Source organism: Typopeltis vanoorti, chromosome 15 (genome assembly GCF_054136105.1).
Source record: "Typopeltis vanoorti isolate ZY-2024b chromosome 15, IOZ_Tvanoo_1.0, whole genome shotgun sequence".
Classification (NCBI taxonomy): domain Eukaryota; kingdom Metazoa; phylum Arthropoda; class Arachnida; order Uropygi; family Thelyphonidae; genus Typopeltis; species Typopeltis vanoorti.
In genome coordinates, this window is record NC_143563.1 from 57,254,845 (window position 1) to 57,276,719 (window position 21,875).

General features: G+C 36.2%; 1 protein-coding gene across 4 annotated transcripts in view; it reads right to left on the minus strand.

Annotated features, from left to right (window-relative positions):
- The window catches only part of LOC150098782 (lymphoid-specific helicase-like), a 310,277-nt gene that overhangs the window by 168,053 nt on the left and 120,349 nt on the right, over positions 1 to 21,875 (minus strand). For all 4 annotated transcript variants that reach the window (XM_090404891.1, XM_090404888.1, XM_090404889.1 and 1 more), the window contains 2 exons: positions 10,422 to 10,456; positions 2,602 to 2,769 (listed from right to left, as the gene is read on the minus strand). In XM_090404891.1, the coding sequence (XP_090261017.1) occupies positions 2,602 to 2,769; positions 10,422 to 10,456 (203 nt within the window). The remainder of the gene's footprint in view (positions 1 to 2,601; positions 2,770 to 10,421; positions 10,457 to 21,875) is intronic.

Consider the following 21,875-nt stretch of genomic DNA (forward strand, 5'->3'; position numbering starts at 1 on the left):
AACTTCACATACCTACCTGGCTGGGAATTTTTTTATTTTTACTTTATTTTTCCAGATTTGCTACTGGATCTCTAAAGGCTTGGTTCTTCTTCTCAACTCCCTTTCATTTCTTCAATGGTATATAAATCTGCAGTTCACCTCTAAAAGCTGTTTGACTTTGATTCTTTTTACTTTTCAATGCAATACTCATTCTATCCTTCTCAAATCTAAATGATGTTTCCTTCCTTTTTCAAATCCCCCCCCCCCTGTATGTGCCTAGAGATAAATATAAACAATATGTAAATTTCAATATATGCATATCTTATATTGGAACATAAGTCCATGCTGAAAACAGAAATTCAGTACCTACTTGATTTCTGTTTATAATAATTTGCAGAGAAAGAACACACACACACACACCCACACACACAAAAAAACTTCTAGATGCTTGTACACTTTGCAAAATGTACCTAAAAAGGTTTGACTTGTATATCCCTTTCTTTTAGTGTTGCACAGTGATCAGCATTCATTTTAGAAATTATGGACTTTACAACCGTGTTATAAATAACTCTTTTAATTTCCCGACGTTTTGATCTTCATATTAAGATCATCATCTGGAGCATATACAAATATACAGGACAAGCTGAGTTACATTACATACAATAAGCTAGAGAAACAATGATTTGATTGCAGGTTATTCTAAAGGCATGATCTCTAGTGAAAAAAAAAAAAAACTTAATTATTTAGAAACTACATCAAGCTAAATTCTATTTATGATAACATGAATAAACATTCTTTCTTATAGATAGTTTTCTTTCAGTAACAATGATGAATTGTTAGCATTATAATTGTTATTTTTGATTTAGTATCCTGGATTATCTACAGTCCTCTTTATAGTTACTCTTAGAGAGGAAGGTTCCGTGGGTAGAATATGTGCCTTCCATATGTTTGGAATTTTTAGACCATCATTATTGCTCAGATTGGGGTGGTTGATAATAATCTCACAGACTTTCTTAAATTTGCGTTCATACCATGTTTTGGTGTGATGTAGACCAGTGCTTCCCAAACTTATGGATGCCAAGGCCTCCTTTGAAAAAATTAAAATATTTCACAGCCCTCATCAAAAAAAAAAAAATCGTAATACAGACATATTATTATAATATTTATTGTATTTATATTCAAGATTTTGCGTTTGTTATCTTTTTTGTGCTTCTTATCAATACCTTTCAAATGAAACTTATATGAATAAGCATGTATTTATTAAGCACTGAAATACGCAAGAAGCAAAATTTCTGAACCAACACCAATGTGTGATTTTTTCCATTAAAATATAAAAAGAACAAAAAAGAAATAATAAACAATAAAAATTAAATACGTTTCTTTTAAGATTAAAAAAAATCTACTTAGTCTTAAAACATTTTAAATTTGTTTTCATTATTTCATGGCCCCCAAGGAGGGCCGCAGCCCACAGTTTGGGAACGCTGATGTAGACAACTAGTGTTTTTCCAGTCAATTATATGTAAGGTGTACAGGGCATGATCAGAAAGGCCAGCTTCACCATAATTATTATATTTAATGTGTCGTTTATGTTCTTTTTGTCTGATAGGAATTGTCTGATAGAGGAAACAGGATACACGATTCCTATCAGACAAAAATAGCATAAACGACACGTTAAATATAATAATTATATGGTGAAGCTGGCTTTTCTGATCATGCCCTGAACACCTTATATAGAATTGACTGGAAAAGCACCAGTTGTCTACATCACACCAAAACATGGTATGAATGCAAATATAAGGAAGCCTGTGAGATTATCATCAACCACCCCATAACTGAACAATAATGATGGTCTAAAAATACCAAACATATGGAAGGCACATATTCGACCCACGGAACCTTCCACTCTAAGAGTAACTATAAACAGGACTGTAGATAATCCAGGATCCTAAATCAAAAATAAAAATTATAATGCTAAAAATAGGACATCATTCTTACTGAAAGAAAACTATCTATAAGAAAGAATGCTTATTCATGTTTTCTAAATAATTAAATTTTTTTTTTCACTAGAGGTCATGCCAGTAGAATAACCTGCGATCAAATCATTGTTTCTCTAGCTTACTTTATGTAATGTAACCAGCTTGTCCTGTATATATGTATATGCTCCAGATGATGATCTTAATATGAAGATCAAAACATCGGGAAATTGAAAGAATTATTAATAACACGGTGGTAAAGTCCATAATTTCTAAAATGAAGGTTGATTCGCATACATAAGCAAAAATATCATTTTTTATATTATGTCATCGATACATCAACCAAATGTATTCAAAAAAATCAGTGTAAAATTAAAAGTAAAATTTAAAAAATCTGAAAGATTAATTATGTTAGACTCAGTATTATCAAATACAAAACCTGTAGTCAGTCAGAGTTGCACATTTGTGTCTTTTACTACAAAAAAAAAAAATAAGTCCACTGACTCAACCACCCCCACAAAAAAGTAATACAAATCATGAATATATTACAAAAAAAAAAAAAAAAAAAAAAGAGGATTTAAAGATCATCTATCATAATTAGAAAGTACAATGATCTGGTCATGTTAAATAGAAGGCATAAAACATTTACCTTCAGCCATTCAAATCCATCTAACTGATATGGTCTCATTACTCCACCCTGAAACAGTTCTGGTTGCCTATCTGAAATCTGATCACAGTGAGCTTCATCAAATACAGCATCATGCATACTAGAATCATTCTTTGCACTCCCAGAAAACTCTGTCAAACTGGTATGTACCTAGATAAAATGGAAGTTAGATTAAAAAAAAAAAAAAATATATATATATATATATGCTTTATGCTAAACCAAAGTGATGCTTACCAAAATTTAAATTTAATATACGAGAAGAAAAAATATTGTGCAAAAACAGAAATAGCTTATGATGACTCTTTTCTTGACCATTAATATTAATAATTAAAGACTTATTTTGTAAGCTAGCCAAGTAAATAATAGTTTAATATCCAGCGTTTCACTGACTAATATCTGTCAGCATTTTCAAAGGAATACACTGGTAGGCAATAGAAAGTAACAAAAACTAGGAAACTAACCAGCAATTCTAAAAACTATATAAAGTTATCACTGAACGTGAAACAGTGATATGATACGTGTGTCACAAGTACAACGTTTTATTTGTTGAGATATTTAATGTAATTTTCATGAAAGTTCATTTCTTTTTGGTTAAATGATCTGTTTGAGTTTTCAATATATCTGGTAAGATTAGGCCTTGATTCTTATTTAAGTTACCTGTTGAACGGGCGACTGTAGCAGCTTCAGTAACTTACCAGGTAACTTAAATAAGAATCAAGGCCTAATCTTACCAGATATATGGAAAACTCAAATCAGATCATTTAACCAAAAAGAAATGAACTTTCATGAAAATTACATTAAATATCTCAACAACTAAAATGTTGTACTTGTGACATGTGTATTATATTACTGTTTCACGTTCAGTGATAACTTTATATAGTTTTTAGAATTGTCGGTTAGTTTCCTAGTTTTTGTTACTTTCTATCGCCTACCAGTGTATTCCTTTGAAAATGCTAACAGATATTAGTCAGTGAAACGTTGGATATTAAACTATTATTTACTTGGCTAGCTTACAAAATAAGTCTTTAATTAGAAATAGCTTATATCTTAGTGCTTTTGTGTATCACTTCATTATATCATAATTAAGGAGTTCGTGCTATATTACTTATACCATTAAAGGCTGGAGGTACAGTGGTGCCTCGCAATTCGACAGTTGAATTTCGCGGGCTGGCACATGCACGTGCATGGAATTGTGTGATGTCGTTTGTTATTTTTTGTTGGGCTGCATTGGTGTTTTGCTCATGTTGTTTGTGCTAATTTTCAATTCTGCATTTTTCAAAAAGTAAAAATTTTGTGCATCAGCAGTTATTTTTTTGAGTGAAATTTAAGAATGGGTACAAAGAGAAGTGAACAGGAATAATTCAGCAGAGAAGCACACTTGGTTGAGCAGTGCAGAAAGGTAGAACAATTACAGATGTGACTCAAGATGTAGAGTTTCTAAGTAAACTGTGGCAGCAACAGACAGAGAAGATTATGGATGCTAGGGTGTCTGCTGGTGCAATTAAGATTTCTGCAAAAGAATAGATCTTCCATCAATGAAGGGATGGAAAAGCTGTTTATCACCTGGATTAGAGAAAGACAGATGAAAGGAGATCCAGTAACTTAGGCAATGATCTGTGAGAATGCTACGTTAATTTTTGAAGAATTGCAGAAGAAAACTCCAGGATGTACATCCTCAGATTAAACTGAGGAATTCAAAGCAAGTCGAGGCTGGTTTCACAGATTCTAAGGTAGAACAGGCATCCATAGTATTCTCAGACAGGAGGAAGTTGCTAGTGCAGATAAAGAGGCTGCAGAAAAGTTTGTGAAAAAATTTGAAGATTTAATCAGGAAGGAAGGCTACCTGCTACAGCAAATTTTTAACAGGGATGAAACTGGGTTATTTTGGAAGTGCTTTCCAAATCCAATTTACATCATGCAAGAAGTGAAGCTCCAAGGACATAAGCCTATGAAAGATAGGCTTACCTAGTTATTGGCAGCAAATGCAAATGGAGACTTTAAACTAAAGCCACTTCTGGTCTACCACACAGAAAATCCTTGGTGCTTCGGGAAGAAAATCATTAAGTCCAAACTGCTAGTGATGCTGAAATCCAATGCAAAAGCCGGTAGACCAGCAAGTTTTCAAAGATTGGATTTTCGAGGTGTGTGTGCCCCGAGCGTGAAGAAGTTCCTCACTGACAGCAATTTGCCTTTGAAAGCACTGCTGATCCTTGACAATGCTAGCACCCACCCTCAAGACCTAGAGGATATTCTTGAAATTGACTTTGACTTCATCAAAGTCCAGTTCTTTCCTCCAAACACGACGTCACTGATCCAACCCATGGATCAAAAAGTGATTGCATATTTTAAAAAACTTTACACCAAGGCTTTGTTCTCACGCTTTTCAACGTGACTCACTCTTCTGACAAGACACTGAAGGACTTCTAAAAGACTGAGTTCAACATTCTCCGTGCCATTTCCTTTATTAAAACTGCCTGGGATGGAGTGACACAAAGAACCGTTCTGATTCTGCACAGCTGGAGAATCAGAAGCAGCTGAGGCCATGCAACAGATCATTTCGACGGCGAAGAATCTCGACATAGAAGAGGTTGATGAGGCTGATGTAGAAGACCTTGTAGAGGATCATGATGACAAACTGACCGTAGAAGAACTTGTAGAGGATCACGATGACAAACTGACCGTAGAAGAACTCGGATGGCAGGGAAAAAGGGCCGATGCCAACAGCTGCTATTAAAGAAGTTTTATTCCATTAGGAGAAGGTGCAGTCTGTTTGTTTGGAATGGCACCCAACACTGCTGATGTGAGTAGAATGACAGACTTGTTCAACACCATCATGCATCACTTCAAAACCATCTTGAAAAAGAGGGAGAGACAGTACACCCTTGATAAGTTCCTCATCCCTGTTCAAAAGAAGAGACGAGAAGAGGTAGAACAGGATAAAGAAGACTCCCTTCCAACATCAAAGGCTCGATAGATAGTATGCATTGTGTATACAATAGTATTTTGTAATTTAGTGTTATACAATAGTAAAATATGTAAAGTAAAGTAAATAATATGGTTATTTCTATTTTTCATAGGATCCGACAACGAATTAATCTATTTTCCAAAGGCTATGGGAAATATTGTCCCGCAATTCGGCATTAGTTCAGTGACGGATTAGTGTCAAATTGCGAGGCACCACTGTATATACTTTACAATGTGAATGCATTCATTAATATTGAGATAATATACAACTAAATCCACAGCAAACTTTTGTGATATGATATACTTTCAGTAACATGTCTTTATTTTTTTTAAAAATGCAATTGAAAACTATTTAAGACATCATTAAGAAAAAAATAATAATATCAGTTATAAAGGAAGATGCATTAATATACTGACAATATTTTTTCTGTATTGGGTATGCGGGATGAGATTTCATCAGAGGATGTTATTACAACTTTGAATGTAATAATGAAGATTTGAATGGTATTCAAATCTTCCTCCAGTAGGTAAGAGTGACCATGAAGTGATTACCTGTGTGGTTGCCAATCATGTGAGGACTTCCATGAAGACCCTTTATATGTGGAACTACAAGACTGGTGATTACAAGCTCAGGAGACCACTTGCAGCTGGAGCATGGAATGAGGAGTTGGGTGGTAAGGAGATCACTGCTGCTTGAGTGATATTCAAGAACTGTCTAAATGTATTCCAAACATCAGAAGGTTGAAATAAAGGAGATATGAAATGGATGAATGAAGAGATTAAGCATGTGATACAGAGGAAAAATGCATTATGGAGGCAACATAAGAGGAGTGGTAATAATCAATTCCATTTACAAAGAACAGGCAAGGAGAGTGACTTGGTTGGTAAGGGTAGCAAAAGTGAAATATGAGCAGCAGTTAGCTAATGAAAAAAAAAGATTATGGAAGGATAACATTGATTGGAGAAAATGGTATAAGAACTGCTGCAGAGGATATAGTTGAGATATTTAATGAGCAGTTCATAAAGATCTTTCGTTCTTGTGAACTTGCAACATCATGCAGAGTTTGAGAGAGGTTGATGAGTTGATAAGGAGGAGAGACTGACTGTAAGTGAGCAAGAGGTATATGGGAAATTGAGCAAACTTGATGTTAATAAGGCAGTGGGACTTGATAATATATCACCACATATTTTGAAGGAATGTGCTAGGGAGTTTGCATCTAGCTTGATATATTGTTTAATAAGCTACTTCATAAGGGAGGTGACAGAACTCAAGCTTTAAATTATAGGCCTATCTATGTGTCAGTTGTGGTCAAAGTGTTGGAGACACTGATCCAGAAATGGTGGACAACAGTAGTATTATCTTTGATAGATGGCATGGATTTGCTAAAGGAAGGCCATGTTTTAGTAATCTACTTAGTTATTACAATAAGGTGACGGCTTTATTAGACAAAGGAGATGGATACACAGTAGTACTTGCCCTTACTACACATATAGAAGCTGGTTTTCAAAAAGGCCTTAAAACCTCAGTAGCATTCATAGATCTGTCCGCTGCATACAACACAGTTTGGGTGAATGGACTCATACTGAAATATGCAACTGTAGTACAAGACCCTAAGATGATTAATATCCTAAAGCGCATGACATCAAAGTGCAAATTCAAGGTACAACTGAATGGTAAAAATAGTCCCTTTAAAGTACTAAAAAATGGACTATCACAGGGCTTTGTGTTAACTCCACTTGTCTTTAATTTATACATTAGTGACATGCCACAAACCTCATCCTGAAAGTTCACATACGCAGACGATCTGGCATTGGCCACTCAGACTAAACACCTGAAAGAGGTCGAGACTGCACCCAGTTCTGTACAACTATTACACCAAATGGTGTCTCTGTCCAAATCCCTCTAAAACTGAAATTTGCACATTTCACTTGAACAATCATCATGCTGATAAATGGCTGAAGGTCTCATTCAAAGGAGAAATTTTGAAGCCCAACCCAAAATATCTCAGGGTCACCTTAGATCGCTCTTTAACCTTCAGGAAACACCTGGAAAATGTCTGCCAAAAACTAAAAACTAGGAATAATATCATCAGGAAGCTTGTGTGTTCAGGCTGGGGGGCAGGAGCCACCTTAAAATCTGCTGCCCATGCCTTAGTGTACTCTTGTGCAGAATACTGTGCTCCAGTGTGGTATTCGAGTCACCAAGTCAGCAAGATCAATGTGCAACTTAACAATACCATGAAAATTATCATGGGTTGCATAAAGTCTACACCTGTTGAATGGCTACCAACACTCTAACACCATACCACCAGACTTCTTGTGTATTCTTGTGTAGAGGCTTAAGTGCTGTGAGGACATTATGTTGGAGGTTTAATGGATTTTTTACAACACTCAGAAAGAATTAAATTAGAATTTAATACTCCTATATTTCATCCTAGTCACTAGGACATCTACAGGGATTACAAAAACAATTAATGTAACATGCACACAAAAACTTACAATACTAAGCCCAACCACGTGGGTGAGACTAAAGTCCTATCTAGGTGGAGCGCCCTTCATTAAATTAGAATTTAATACTCCTAAATACTCTTAGCCCCTTAATACTCCTAAATACTCTAAAAGGGCACTCCACCTAGATAGGACTTTAGTGTCACCCACGTGGTTGGGCTCAGTATTGTAAGTTTTTGTGTGCATGTTACATTAATTGTTTTTGTAATCCCCGTAGATGTCCTAGTGACTAGGACGAAATATAGGAGTATTAAATTCTAATTTAATTCTTTCTGAGTGTTGTAAAAAATCCATTAAACCTCCAACATAACATACCACCAGACATAGGGAGAAAAGTTGCTGCTAACAGCCAGTGGATAAAATGTATGGGAAATAACAACTTACCTATCCATGGAGGACCTCCAACTACCACCTATTCACTTAAATCCCGCAACCCGATCTGGAAAACTCAGCAACCAGATACATATTCACCTGAAACTGAATGGAAGAATCGCTAGCTTACTTCAACAATAAAAAATGAACATCTCATTACAGACCCCACAACAGAGGCCCTGGCTTTGACCTGCCCAGACAACAATGGAGCACACTCAACTGCCTGAGAACAGGTCATGCCAGATGTGCTACCATGACTGCCCACTGTGGACCTGTTCCAGGCTACCCTGGATGCAGTTCAATGGATTAGAGACAATCTGAACTTAAATTTGTGATTTTTAGTATCTAGTTTTAGTATATATATATTCATTTTTTCTGTTTTTATCTTTCCATTTGCACAAATCCAACCCATACGAAATATAATGTAATATGCACAGTAGTATACTTAGATTTTGCAAAGCCATTTGATAGATTACTGCATGATAAGCTGATAGTCAAACTAGAGCAGATGGAGTTGGATATTAGACTAGTGCTAATTGGATTGGAGATGGGATGTCTGATAGGTATCAGCAAGGTGTGTATTGGGGAGTGATATCACAGAAGAGGAAAGTCACTAGCGGTGTGCCTCGTGGGTCTGTTTTAGGGCCATTGTTGTTTAACCTATATGTTAATGATATTGGCAAAGATTTGGATGGGGATATTTAGTTGTTTGCAGATGATGCAAAGGTGGGACGAACTATGAGGAGTAAGCAGATGTTCTGGCCTTCAAAATGTAAGGTTTTAAAATTTGGGAAACAAAGATGGCATGTAGAATTTGCACTTCGTGGGGATATATTGTTGGAGGTGGAGGACATAAGAAATCTTGGGGTGATGGTGGATAAGGATCTAAAATTTAGAGGACACACTGCAGAAATTGTGAGGACAACACAACGAATTCTGGGAATGATGTGGAGGACTCTGACTTGTAGAAGTAAGGAGATTCATGTTCCATTATATAAGGCCTTGATTAGGCGACATATGGAACTACTGTGCACAGATTTGGTTTATTATTATTACCTGGTCATCAAAAGAATGAAGAGATGGTGGATAGGGTCCACAGGCAATTGACTAAGATAAGTTCTGATCTCTGAATGTTGAGCATGAGAAAAAGTTGAGAAAACCCAATTTACAGTCTAGTAGATAACAGGAAGGGGGGGGGGGGGGATATGATAGAGATGCACAAGTTGGTAAGGGTTCTTATAGTTTCAATGTTGAAAAGGTTTTTCATAAAATGGTGAAAGATCAGGGGAAGAACAAGAGGTCATCCCTGGAAGTTGTATAAGGAGGATGTGAACAAGGACTGAGAAGCAGGTGTTTTTCATGCAAAGTTGTTAATGATCGGAATGCCTTGCCTGAGAGTGCGATGTCTGCAGAGAAATTGAATGTGTTTAAGGCAAGGTATGATGAGCTGTGTTTATGATAAAGGGACCTCCTAGACGAGTCTTTGACTCCATGGGGTCTTAGGATAATAATAATTTCTAGGAATCTGTAATAGTGTATTCTCTCTATCTTTTTTTTTTTTTTTTCCCAACCCCACACGGTGGGCAAAGAAGGAATCTGTTACTGCATTTCTTGAAGATCACGAAGTTGCATCTACTGGATAAAATGGTATGCAGAGGGCTGTTCCAAAAAATAGAAGTCTATCTGATAATCTAAAAACATGTAATACTGCATAATTAATAATGTATAGCATTTCACTACTGTATGTGAATGTATTTCAACTGAGAAACTTTGTATTACACCACACACTTCAAATCCACTCCTCTCCCCCCAAAAAATTACACATCAATGTAAATGGGAAAAAAAAAAAAAAAAAAAGATAATTCTGATACGACACTTTCTTTACAAAAGGAAACTATGCACTCAAATTTCTTTCCAAATTACAAAATAAAAGTGATCTACTTATTAATTACTCTTACCATATCCACACCCAATTTTTTACGCTTCCTGGTATCTGCAAAAAAAATAAAATTACAATCAAAATATTTGTATGCATGTATAAAATTCTATGTTGGTCGAAATCAAAATACTATAATAATAAAATATCAAAATTCATGTCAGCTCAAGAAGGGCTCAGTTTAACATAAGCCATTCCTGTTACAGAATCCAGAGTGAAGACATGAGGCAGCCTAATGAAAGAGCAGCAAGCTCAACAAACTAAAAAGTGCTACAGCCAATTTAATAATGTTAGAAATGGAACTAACAGGATACAGACAAATACCATTTTGACATAACTCATATCAATAAATGCTCACTACAGAAAGAAACCAAAAACCTGTTCATTAAATGCAAAGTCCATTGGTGCTAAAATGAGTTTCCCTGGGAGTAGTTTTCAGGAATAACTATCTTCAAAAATATGGCATTCATTGAGGGGATAACTGCAATTGCTACCCCCCCACACCAGCAAACAAATTTTAAGCAGATCTCTTTCTGAAAAAATTCTGGATCCCTGCAAAGTGGGGACACTGCAGGGTTTCATAGCATGGATAGGATTACAGATAAGAAAACTAATGTCATATGATAAGGCCAGTGAATTATGTCTGGTAATTGTATGTGTTCTCCAGCCAATTTGTCAGTCACAAGGGTACCAGAGTACCCAAGAAGGAAAACCAAGCCAGTTCCATTAAACAAGCTTAAACCACTATCATCCTTGATAGGATTCAAATCCAGACCTTTCCAACAGAATGGCAAATATTACACTGTCTTCATAACATAATAGCTCTAATATATAAAAACTAAATTTCTCTGTCATCTTTCATTTAATATTCAGTATATTAGTTCCATAAAGGTTCAATACATTTTGAATATAAACTAAGTGACAAAATTTCACTGAAACAATTAATTTGGGCAATCTTTGTAGCAGTCTAGTGATATTTGTGTTCATCATCAAATTCCTGATATATATACTCTTGGGAAGAGGAGAGTTTACAAGATATTATGATAGTACAACATGAAAAGTTTACACCATTACTAATTTCAAATCAGCAATTTATCCAAAATAATCTGCTATCAGTTGGGAGTCTTGTTCCTGAGGAACAAGACCCCTGATAGAGATATTCACTATCAAACCACCTATATATTGGTCTTTCTCTAGGGTGTTTTTCCTTTCTCATTCTGTTTAAGTGAACATACCACCTTAGACTATCCTCATTTTTAATTATTCTGCAATTGATGTCATCTGCTTATGCCCTTTTTTTTCTCCTAAGAACTTTCATATCTGTGGTCTCAAAATCTGTGATCTTGTATTTTATTTTTATCCCAGCTTATAGATCCATAAGTTAAAATTGGTTTGCATACTCTTGTACAAAACTAGTGTTTTAACTAATTTCTCTCCTATTCCATAAAAATTTATTCACTTGACTTCCACCATACCAGCTTTGCCAATTCTGTTGTCTATTTCCATATTTAATTTGCCATCTTCACTAAAAATTGCTTTTTCACTTGTTCTGTTGGTTCTCTTTTCAGCATGCAGTTGACATTTCAAAAGTTCCTGCCAATTTTCATGCTCTTTGTCTCTATTTTATTACGACTTTCAAAATGTGGATCACAATGTGATCCACATTGTGAATAACAGCAGAGATAATGTGTACCTTTGTAGCAATCCTGAGTTACCATTTTTCAGGCCAAATAGAGATTGTCATGATCAGATTTTCACTTTTCTAGAAATAGTTGAGAAATTATATGAATATGACAAGGATCTATATTTGAATTTTGTATATCTGAAAAAGGCATATGACAAATTACCAAGAAAGAAAAGCTGTTCAAAATGCTACAGGTTTTCAAAATTACAATATGTACCTCCTTCAATTCTTATTGCTGACTTATAGCTCAAATACATACTATGTGATGATGATGATGATGAACAGCCTATTTTTTTTACCAGCAGGATGAAGGCCTCTCCCATTGAGGGAGGGTTGGGTCTACTACTCCCATGGTGACCCAGTTTATATTGGGAGAGTGTATCTATACTTGAGTGAAATGAATGCATTAAGGTGGAAGACAATCACAAACATCCATGCCTATGCAAGATTCGAACCCGCAGCCCCTTGGCTGGAGAGCGATTATGCTAACCACTCGGCCAACCAGGCCAGCACATACTATATATAACTCTATACAGGGTGGTTCTAAATTCCACATACAAACTTTGAGGAGAGGTAGAGAACATCAAAATCAACCATATTCACATAGGAAAGCATGACCAGAAAGCCACCCGAAAGTGATAGGTGGCGCAGCACTTCAGGAGAGCAGTTGGGGCTTCCTCATTCAAGCTTTCGACGTCGTACGAAGAACATGTGTTGTTTTACAAATGCTGAGATGGCAGACATGCACCTCGTTTACAGGTTAGCTGACGGTAATTGACGTGCCGCTGTATGAATGTATCACAAAAGGTACCCAAACAAATGTTTGCGCATTTGCTTCAGAATTTGTGTACTATGGATCATTCAGGGATCACAGGCATGATAGTGGGTGGCCACGTTTGACACAAAATCCCTCCATGGAAGAGGTGTTGCATGCGATGGACAATAATCCAGAGACAAGCACACGTGCCGTTACCTCTGCTATAGGAGTATCTCTATTGTGTATTGCGCGTTTTGCACTCTGAGTCCTTACATCCATTTCATCTGCAACGAGTCCAGTTACTGATGGCCGAAAATTATCCTCAACGTGTGGAATTTGCGCAGTGGTTTCTGCAGAAAAGTGCCGTAGACCCAGATTTTCCAACTTGTGTTTTATTCATGGATATAGCTGCATTTACCTGTGAAGAGGTCTTCAATCACCACAATGCTCATGTGTGTGGCCCATGAGAATCCACATACTGTGAGATCACATGCTACACAACAACGCTTCACCATTAATGTATGGGAAGGTATTGTCGCTGACTGTTTAGTCGGCCCATACCTGTTACCACCCCAACTGGACTTCTAGAAGTATCGGACCTTCCTGGAAGAATTTCTGCCGGATTTACTGAAGAATGTTCCAATGACTTTGTGCATCGACAGATGTGGTTATAACACAACGGGACTCCAGTCCATTTTGGCATTTCTGTGCGACAGTATTTGGACAGGTCCTTTGGGGCTTGATGGATTGGGCGTGGTGGACCCCGTCACATGGCCCCCACACTCACCCGATTTATCGAGCATTGATTTCTTTCTGTGGGAGACCCTTAAAGCCATGGTGTACGAAATGCCTGATGCCTCTGACATGGACCTCGTGCCAATAATTGCCATTGCCGCTGCTATGATCCGGGAAACTCCAGGTATTTTCGAAAATGTACAGCAAACAATGCATTGTCGGTGTCAGGCATGCATCACTGCTAATGAACAGGCCAAATAGGAGGCTGTCAGGATCAGATTTTTACTTTACGACAAATAGTTGAGAAATCTTGGGAATATAACAAAGAGACCCGCAAAAGGCTTATGACAAGGTGCCAATAGAAAAGCTTTTGAAAATGTTACAGTTGTATTGTGTCAGTGGAACATTATATCAAGTAATACTTATTTTTTTTTTGAGTTGTGAGTCAGCAGTTAAAATTGAATGAAGTACAGGAAGATGGCTTGATGTTAAATCTGTTGTTCAGATAAGGATGCATATTATCCCCTCTGTTATTCATCATCTATATGGATCACATTACATTATGAAGGAATGCAGTATTAAACCTGATATCAAAATTGGAGATGTTAATCACCTCTTTACTTTATGCAAATGATGTTATATTTTTAAATAAATCCAGTACAAGTCTTCAAGATTCCCTGACTAAATTGAATAACTGTTGTAATAAATTTGGTACGAAATCAGCAATAACAAGACACAGACAATGAAAGTAGGCAGAAACATTGAAAATATCAGCTGCATCGTGAATGGCGAACCTGTAGAACAAGTAAAACATTTCAGTTACTTAGGGATAATTTGGATAATTTTTAGTGAAGATTAAATATGGACATAGACTACAGAATCAATAAAGCCAGTATTATAAGAAGTCAACTGAATAAATTTATATGGAATAAGAGAGAAATTAGTTACTAAATTAGCTGTATACAATACAGTGTTCAAATCAATTTTAATTTATGGAACTGAGATCTAGATTAGAAATAAAACACTTGACCAAAGACCAGAGACCACAGATAAGAAGATAGCTTAGGGGCATGAACAGATGGCATCAATAGCAATATCATATTAAAAACGAGGACATTAGGAAAGAACTTGACATTGTTAGCATCCAGGAATGTGTTAATAGAGTTAATCCCAGGTGGTGTCGTCACTTAAGCAGAATGGGAGAAGAAAGATTAGCAAAACAAGTGTTCTCTGCAAGGTTGGCAAAAAAAAAAGATCCAGAGGAAGATCAAGATATAGGTGGATTGATACAGTAAAAAATGCCTTAGAAGACAAAAGTATGAGATGTGATAATGCTGGAGTCTTGATAGATAGCAGATTGATTTGGCAGAAAATTGATGATTGGAAGTTAGTAATGATGTAGGTTTTTCATATAGTACTATCATAATATCCTGTACAACCCTTGAGGATACATGTCAAGAATTTGATGATAAGTCTGGCCTTGCTTCTCATGTTATTGACACTAGTCCACTAGGCACAAAGTTCTTTGGAACCAAACAATATTTCTTCATTCCACTAAGTTCAATCTGATAATCTTTTTCTTGAAACATATGAAACACTACAAAATCTTCTGAACTTCAACCACTCAGATTACATGCTAATCTCTAAGTGATTACTATTAATTGTTCATAATTTTTTTAAATGTATAATTATTTAAAATTTTAACTACACAACTTTTGCAATTGTTATATTTGAACTATAACAGAGTAATCATATACTTCAGCTGCGACCAAGACATGAGCTGGTATATGCATGCTTTGACTCATTATTTGATTCATGTTTTGAATGTAGTTAATAGTCTGTCTTCCTGATGATATCTATGTAATGTTGGATGAAATATATTGGAGTGTTTGAATAAAGTTCTATATAGCTTGTGTTACATGTGTCCATGACAGTATTTCTAAATAATTATATGAATAAGTTTGCTCATGAAATAGTTAATGAGTTTGCACTGGACTAAAATGAACTAAAGCCTCTACAATGGAATCTGTCTACTCTGATGTTAGTGGCATAAATTGCCACTGTACAGGTACTATGCTCATTAATTAATAATTTATATATAATTTTATTATTTTTTTTTTACCATATTAAATATACTTCGATGGATGTCATTTCTTCTTTGTTCTGATTTTGAATTTCACTCTCAGGTGAGCTAGTAAATTTCTGTGTAAATTCTGAGGGGCTAAGTTAAGAGTTCAGCAGTCAGAAAAACAGAATGTCTGTTATTAGTCCTTTGGAAAATTCTAGTTTGAATCTCCTCTGGGTTTTAAGGAATGTTTATAATGGCCTTGCAACTAAAGGTGAGTTAGTTATTCTCATAAGGAATAGCAGACTTTTCTTTTGGAAATGTATGTATTTCACCTGTGAAACAAACTGGCTGCAAGTCACAGTTAACAAATGATATGACATAACATATCATTTTTTTATCAATGATGATTTTACCCAGAAAGGTGTTCAGCTGATAGTGCACCAATACAGTGGATGGACAGAAAGTTGAAGAGAAAGGCAAAACCTGTTAATGTGTTGGATTTTAAAACTTGCCAGTCTAGTTAGATGAGAGGATAGTGTACTTGCTCTCCAACCAATACAGCATAGATTCAAATCCCACCATAAGCAATGTTTGTGAGTCTTGTAGATGAATTTCATTGCCCATCATGAGACCATGACCATCTAACAAATCAGATGGTCATGGTCTCATGATGGGCAATGGGTAAGGTTGGGGAATAATGATTCATCCGTTGTACATATGACATATATTCATAGCTGGCAATCTAGCTGCAAAGGCCAGAATTTTCAGGGGTGAAAATTCTTTACTATCAAATTACTTGTCTGAGCCACAGAATAAGAGGGAAGAGTTTTTTTGCATTAGTTAGTACAGCCTTGTCAAAAGTTATAGGCATTAGTGAGACTTGACTAAAAGCAAATGATATAGTTACAGTGATAGACTGTGATAGATTTAGTATTTTCAGGGAGGATAGAGTAGACAGTACAGGGGGTAGGGTACTGCTGATGAATTGCATCCAACAAGATCAGAGTCAGTCAGGCAGATATCAGTTCTTTTTAATCAATCTGGTGTGAGATCGAGACCAATAAGACAAAATATAAAATTGGTTGCTGCTATAGGCCGGGGAGTGCCATAGATGATGTGGAAGATATGCATCAACAGATTAGTACAATGAGTGCAAGTTGAGTAATTATTATGGGCCTTCAACTTTGGAGAAGATTGGAAGGAGGAAAGATCACATGGCAGGAATGAAATGGAATTTATACACTTACTGAGAGATAATTACTTGAAGCAAAGTGTGACTGAGGGGGGGGACTCAGGGCATGAGAGTGCTGAATCTTGCTATAGGGCCAGAAGACCTGTCCATAACCAAATGTCTACATCTGGAAAAAGTGATCATGTGGTCTTGATTTGAGAGGTAGAAAATGTGAAAATTCCAGTTAAGAAGGGATATATGGGGAACCATAAGGCAGATAATTATGATACACTTAGAGGCAGCTTGGTGCAGTACTGGCATAAAGATCTTCAAAGGAAAGATCTTCACATTGCATTGGGATTAGTCAAGGGATATCTGAAGGAAGCAATATCACATTGTATACCCAAAGTCAGGAGGGTAAATCAGGTAGGAGTTGGATGAGTAGTAAGCATGCATTAAAAAAAAAGAAAATGTGGAGGGTGTATAAGGCAAAAGATTATCAGCTAACTCATGAACAGTACAAGAATCAGGCAAGAAAGGTGACCAACATGGTTAGGAAGGTAAAACCAGATTATGAGAAGAAATTAACCAGAGCCAAAAGGAAATCCTAAATATTTTTTTTTTTGTTATATGGCAAGTAGGAAGAAGAATATGGATGGATAACTTTAATAAGCGCAGATGGTTAAGAGGAAAGAGAGGCAGACAAAATTGTTGAGCTACTGAGTGATCAATTTACAAGCATATATCATCCAAGTGAAGTTATTGTTATGGCAGAGATGACAAGAAATGATGTGAGAACAGAGAGAGAGAGAGAGAGAGAGATAGAGAGGGTAATGAATTGAAAGTACTTAGGATATTGCAGAATATGAATGCAAGTACAGCTGTGGAATTTGATGGGATATCGGCTCTCATTTTAAGAGAATGTGCAGGGAAACTGACGATACTTTTGATTAGGCTGTTTAATTTATATCTCAGCTCTGACAAAGTCCCAAGAGGCTAAATAATTCCTTTGCATAAAGGAGGATCTTAGTCTGTGGTAGCAAATTATAGACCAATCAGTATTTCAAGAGTGGTGGTCAGAATACTGGAAAAGTTGGTCAAAAAGAGAATTCAGGAATGGGTAGATAAGAATGTGATACTTTATGAGGGGCAGCATGGCTTTGTGAAGGGTAGATCATGCCTTAGTAATCTATTAAGTTTTTATAACAGGGTGACAGCTAAGTTGGATAAAGGGAATGGCTACATGATGATACAGCTGGATTTGACAGGATACCACATGAAACTCTATTATGCACACTGCAACAAATAACGATGGATATGAATCTGGTGATATGGATAAAAGGGTGGCTCATGGACAGATACCAAAAAATAGTATATGGAGGAGCAGAATCCAGGAGAAGGCGGGTGACTAGTGGTGTGTTGCAGGGATCTGTGCTTGGTCCACTGCCTGTTTAATTTGTACACAAATTATATAGGAAATAATCTGAAGGGAAACAGTTAATTGTTTGCTGTTGATGCAAAATTGGGTGGGTAATATCAATTAAGATAATGTAGAGCGTTTGCAGGATGATTTGAATAGGTTGATAGTATGGGCATAATGGATGTCGATTTAATATGAAATTTAATAGTGCAGCCACTGACAGTCTGCATTTTGGGATACAAAGATTACAAGATGTGAGTGAACTGTACTCCAGGAAATTGATAAAACCAAGGATTTGGGGGGTGGGGGGTAGTGGTGGTGGAGGATAGAGAATTGGAGTTTAGAGGGCATATTGCTAAAGTAACCAGGGTGGCTGAATTACTGTGCTTATGTCTGGTCACCTGGGTTTCTTGGGGATGAGGGAGTTGTGGAGAGGATTCAGAAGCAAGTGACTAAGATATCGAGTGGTCTGTGGAATGTTCTATGAGGATAGATTGAGGGGTTTGTGGATTGCAAAAGTTTGTTGATAGGCAAAAAGGGGGGAAGTGATATGATAGAAACATTTAAGTTACATAAAAAGGATTTTATAGGATTGATGTCAGGGAAATGTTTCAGCATTTGGCCTAGAGAGAGCAGAACAAGGCACCATCCTTGGAATTTAAGTAAGAGCATGGTTAGCACTTGGACCATAGTTTAGTGATTGCAAACATCAAGTTGAAATTAAAAAAGAAATATCAACCTAACATCAGAATAGAAGAGATGCAGCAAGAATAAGTGAAGCAGAAAAATAGAAGAAGGTACAGAACAGTGTTAGAAGAGAAACTTAAAAGTGTGGAGAAAAAAAAAAAAAACTAGAATCTAAGAGTGAAAAGAGTAATGAAGGCAATAGAAGAACCAGTACCAGAAGAAGAGAAGATCAAGAAATGGATTAGACAAGAAACACTGACATTATTATTACAGGAGAAAAGAATGTTGAAAATAAGAAAGGATACATCAGAACAAATAGAGGAGCAATATAGAAGAAAGTGTAATGAGGTGAAAAAAGCCGTCAGAATGGATAAGATGAAATAGTTAGAAGCCCAATGCAACAATATAGAACTGTACTATGGAGAGCATAAAACAAGGGAGGTATACAAAATGATCAGAACCACTAATAGAAAGTGGCAACCAAAACAGACCACAATTAAAGATGAAAAAGGCAACGTATTGACAAATAAAGAAAAAATTGTACAGCGGTGGACAAGATACTGTAGTGAGTTATATGAAGAAAAACTAGATTTAGATAGCATTGGGAAACTGACTGAAGAATTGAAGCAGATATCACCACCAGGTAATGAGCATGATGTGGACATTTTTCAAGAGGAGAGGTAGAAAAAGCAATAGGATGGCTAAAATACAACAAGAGTCCTGGAAACAATAATATCACTAGAGAAATGATTAAATATGGTGGTGAAAGTATGGTATGTAAAGAAGGGAAAATGCCAGAAAAGTGGGTGAAATCAATATTAGTGACATTATACAAGAAATGAAATAAGCTACATTGTAAAAATTATAGAACAATTGTCTTGACAGGTCACCTTGGTAAAGTGATGATGAGGATGATATTGACAGAAAGATTGAGAACACAATTGGAAGCACACCTTGCAAACAAGCAAGCAGGATTTAGGAAGGACAGAACTACAATTCAACAGATTTTGACAATGAGGTTAATAGCAGAGAAAGCTAGGAGAAAAAACAAAAACATATATACTTGCTTTGTAGATTTTCAGCAAGCATTTGACATGTCACTTTCTGGTCTTCTGGTATTGACCAGAAAGTGACATTAGCAGTTCTGGAATCCTATGGAAATGATAAAAAAAACTAATAGCTATATTAAAAGATGTTTATCAGAATGCAGTTGCAGCACTAAGAATAGGTAATGATTTGGGGAAATGGTTTAGAACAAACAGAGGTACTAGAAAGGGGGACCCAATATCACCAAGCATTTTCATCGCACATTTAGAAAGAGCAATGGACAAACTGAAGGAAGATGCCAAAGGAATATCTGTACACAGAATGAGAATTAACAATCTGAGATGTGGTCTGCGAGCTTTTTCAAATTATTGAAATCTCTAAAAAATTTCTAATATATTTATTAAGAAAAAACAAACAGTGTATAAGTTGATCCGAACAGTTCAAACCATCTTTCTTCAAAAATCAACTGTACATTGGATTACATGTTTAAGTCGTGAAAGTTTTTTTTAAATATGTCTAGTACACACATTAAAACTATTTATTGATATATTTCACAAAGGAATTCTTCTGCTGAACTCAGCAGTCAGGAAAAACATGTCTACAGTATGCATGAAAAATACAGTGAGTTACATAACATCATGAGTTAAAAATGGGTTGTGCTTGGTTCTAGAGGAAGAGGTTAGTGTTTTGAACTAACTCTTAAAATGGAAGAATCACTGTTCAGATCACAACTAAAACTAAAAATAATGAATACTGGAAGAAATGATTTTGCACTTTTCCAAAGTCAGGAAAGATGGTTTACTGAACAGTGGTTCAATTTCAGTTTCAGAGAGGCATTCAACAATGTTCACATGCTACTTAAATGGATATCAGACTAATCAATTTTCTTATTCTTATTATTGTATGGATACCTCCAAGTAGTCTGAAGACTCTCCACACCAACTATCATCTCTCCCCTTGAACCCATTAACAGACAAAGCACTCACACCTGACCCTGGCAACTCATTCCACTCATTCACAATTCTCCAAGCAGAAAATCACGTCCTCACCTGCCCCCACTAACCACACCTTTATTCAACCTCCAGGGATAACCCCTTGTTCTGGCCCCCTCCAGCCAAGTACTGAAACATTTCCACTGCACCAATCCTGTAAAATGATAACCTGTATCATACCCCTCTTCTTCTCCCATCAACCAACTTCTGCAATCCTCTCCACTCTCAATCTATCCTCATAGGGAACATTCCACAGGCCACTCACCATCTTGGTCACATTATATCATCAAATTCCTGACATGTACCCTCAAGAGGGGGTGAACAGGATATGATAGTACTACATGAAATTTACATCATTACTAACTTCCTATCTATAATTTTCCTCCAAATCAATCTGTTACATGTCAAGACTCCAACCTTATGAGATCATATATCTGTATCTTCTAAGGCACTTTTTACTGTATCGATCCACCTATATCTAAGTCTTCCTATTGGTCTTTTTCCTGCCAACCTGACAGAGAACACTTGTTTTGCTAATCTTTCCTCTCTCCCATTCTGTTTAAATGACCATGCTACCTGAGATTAGCTCTGCTAATCTTGGTCACTCGCCTCTGAATCCTCTCCACTGCTTCCTCATCCCCAAGAAACCCAGGGGACCTGACTTGAGCACAGTAATCCGCATGTGGGCATATCAAGGCCTAACAATTTCCTTATCTCTACATGTTCTTCAGCAGCCAATAACCATAAGATTACTTGGCTATTGAAGAACACATGTTAATGTGTTCTTCAATATCTATTATCTTTTGCCCATTCTAATAGGCCTATTTAAATCGTCTTGCAAGCTCCACATCGTCTTGATTAACTATTACTCTAATTCTACATCAGCAAACTACTGAATATTTCCTTTTAAGTTAT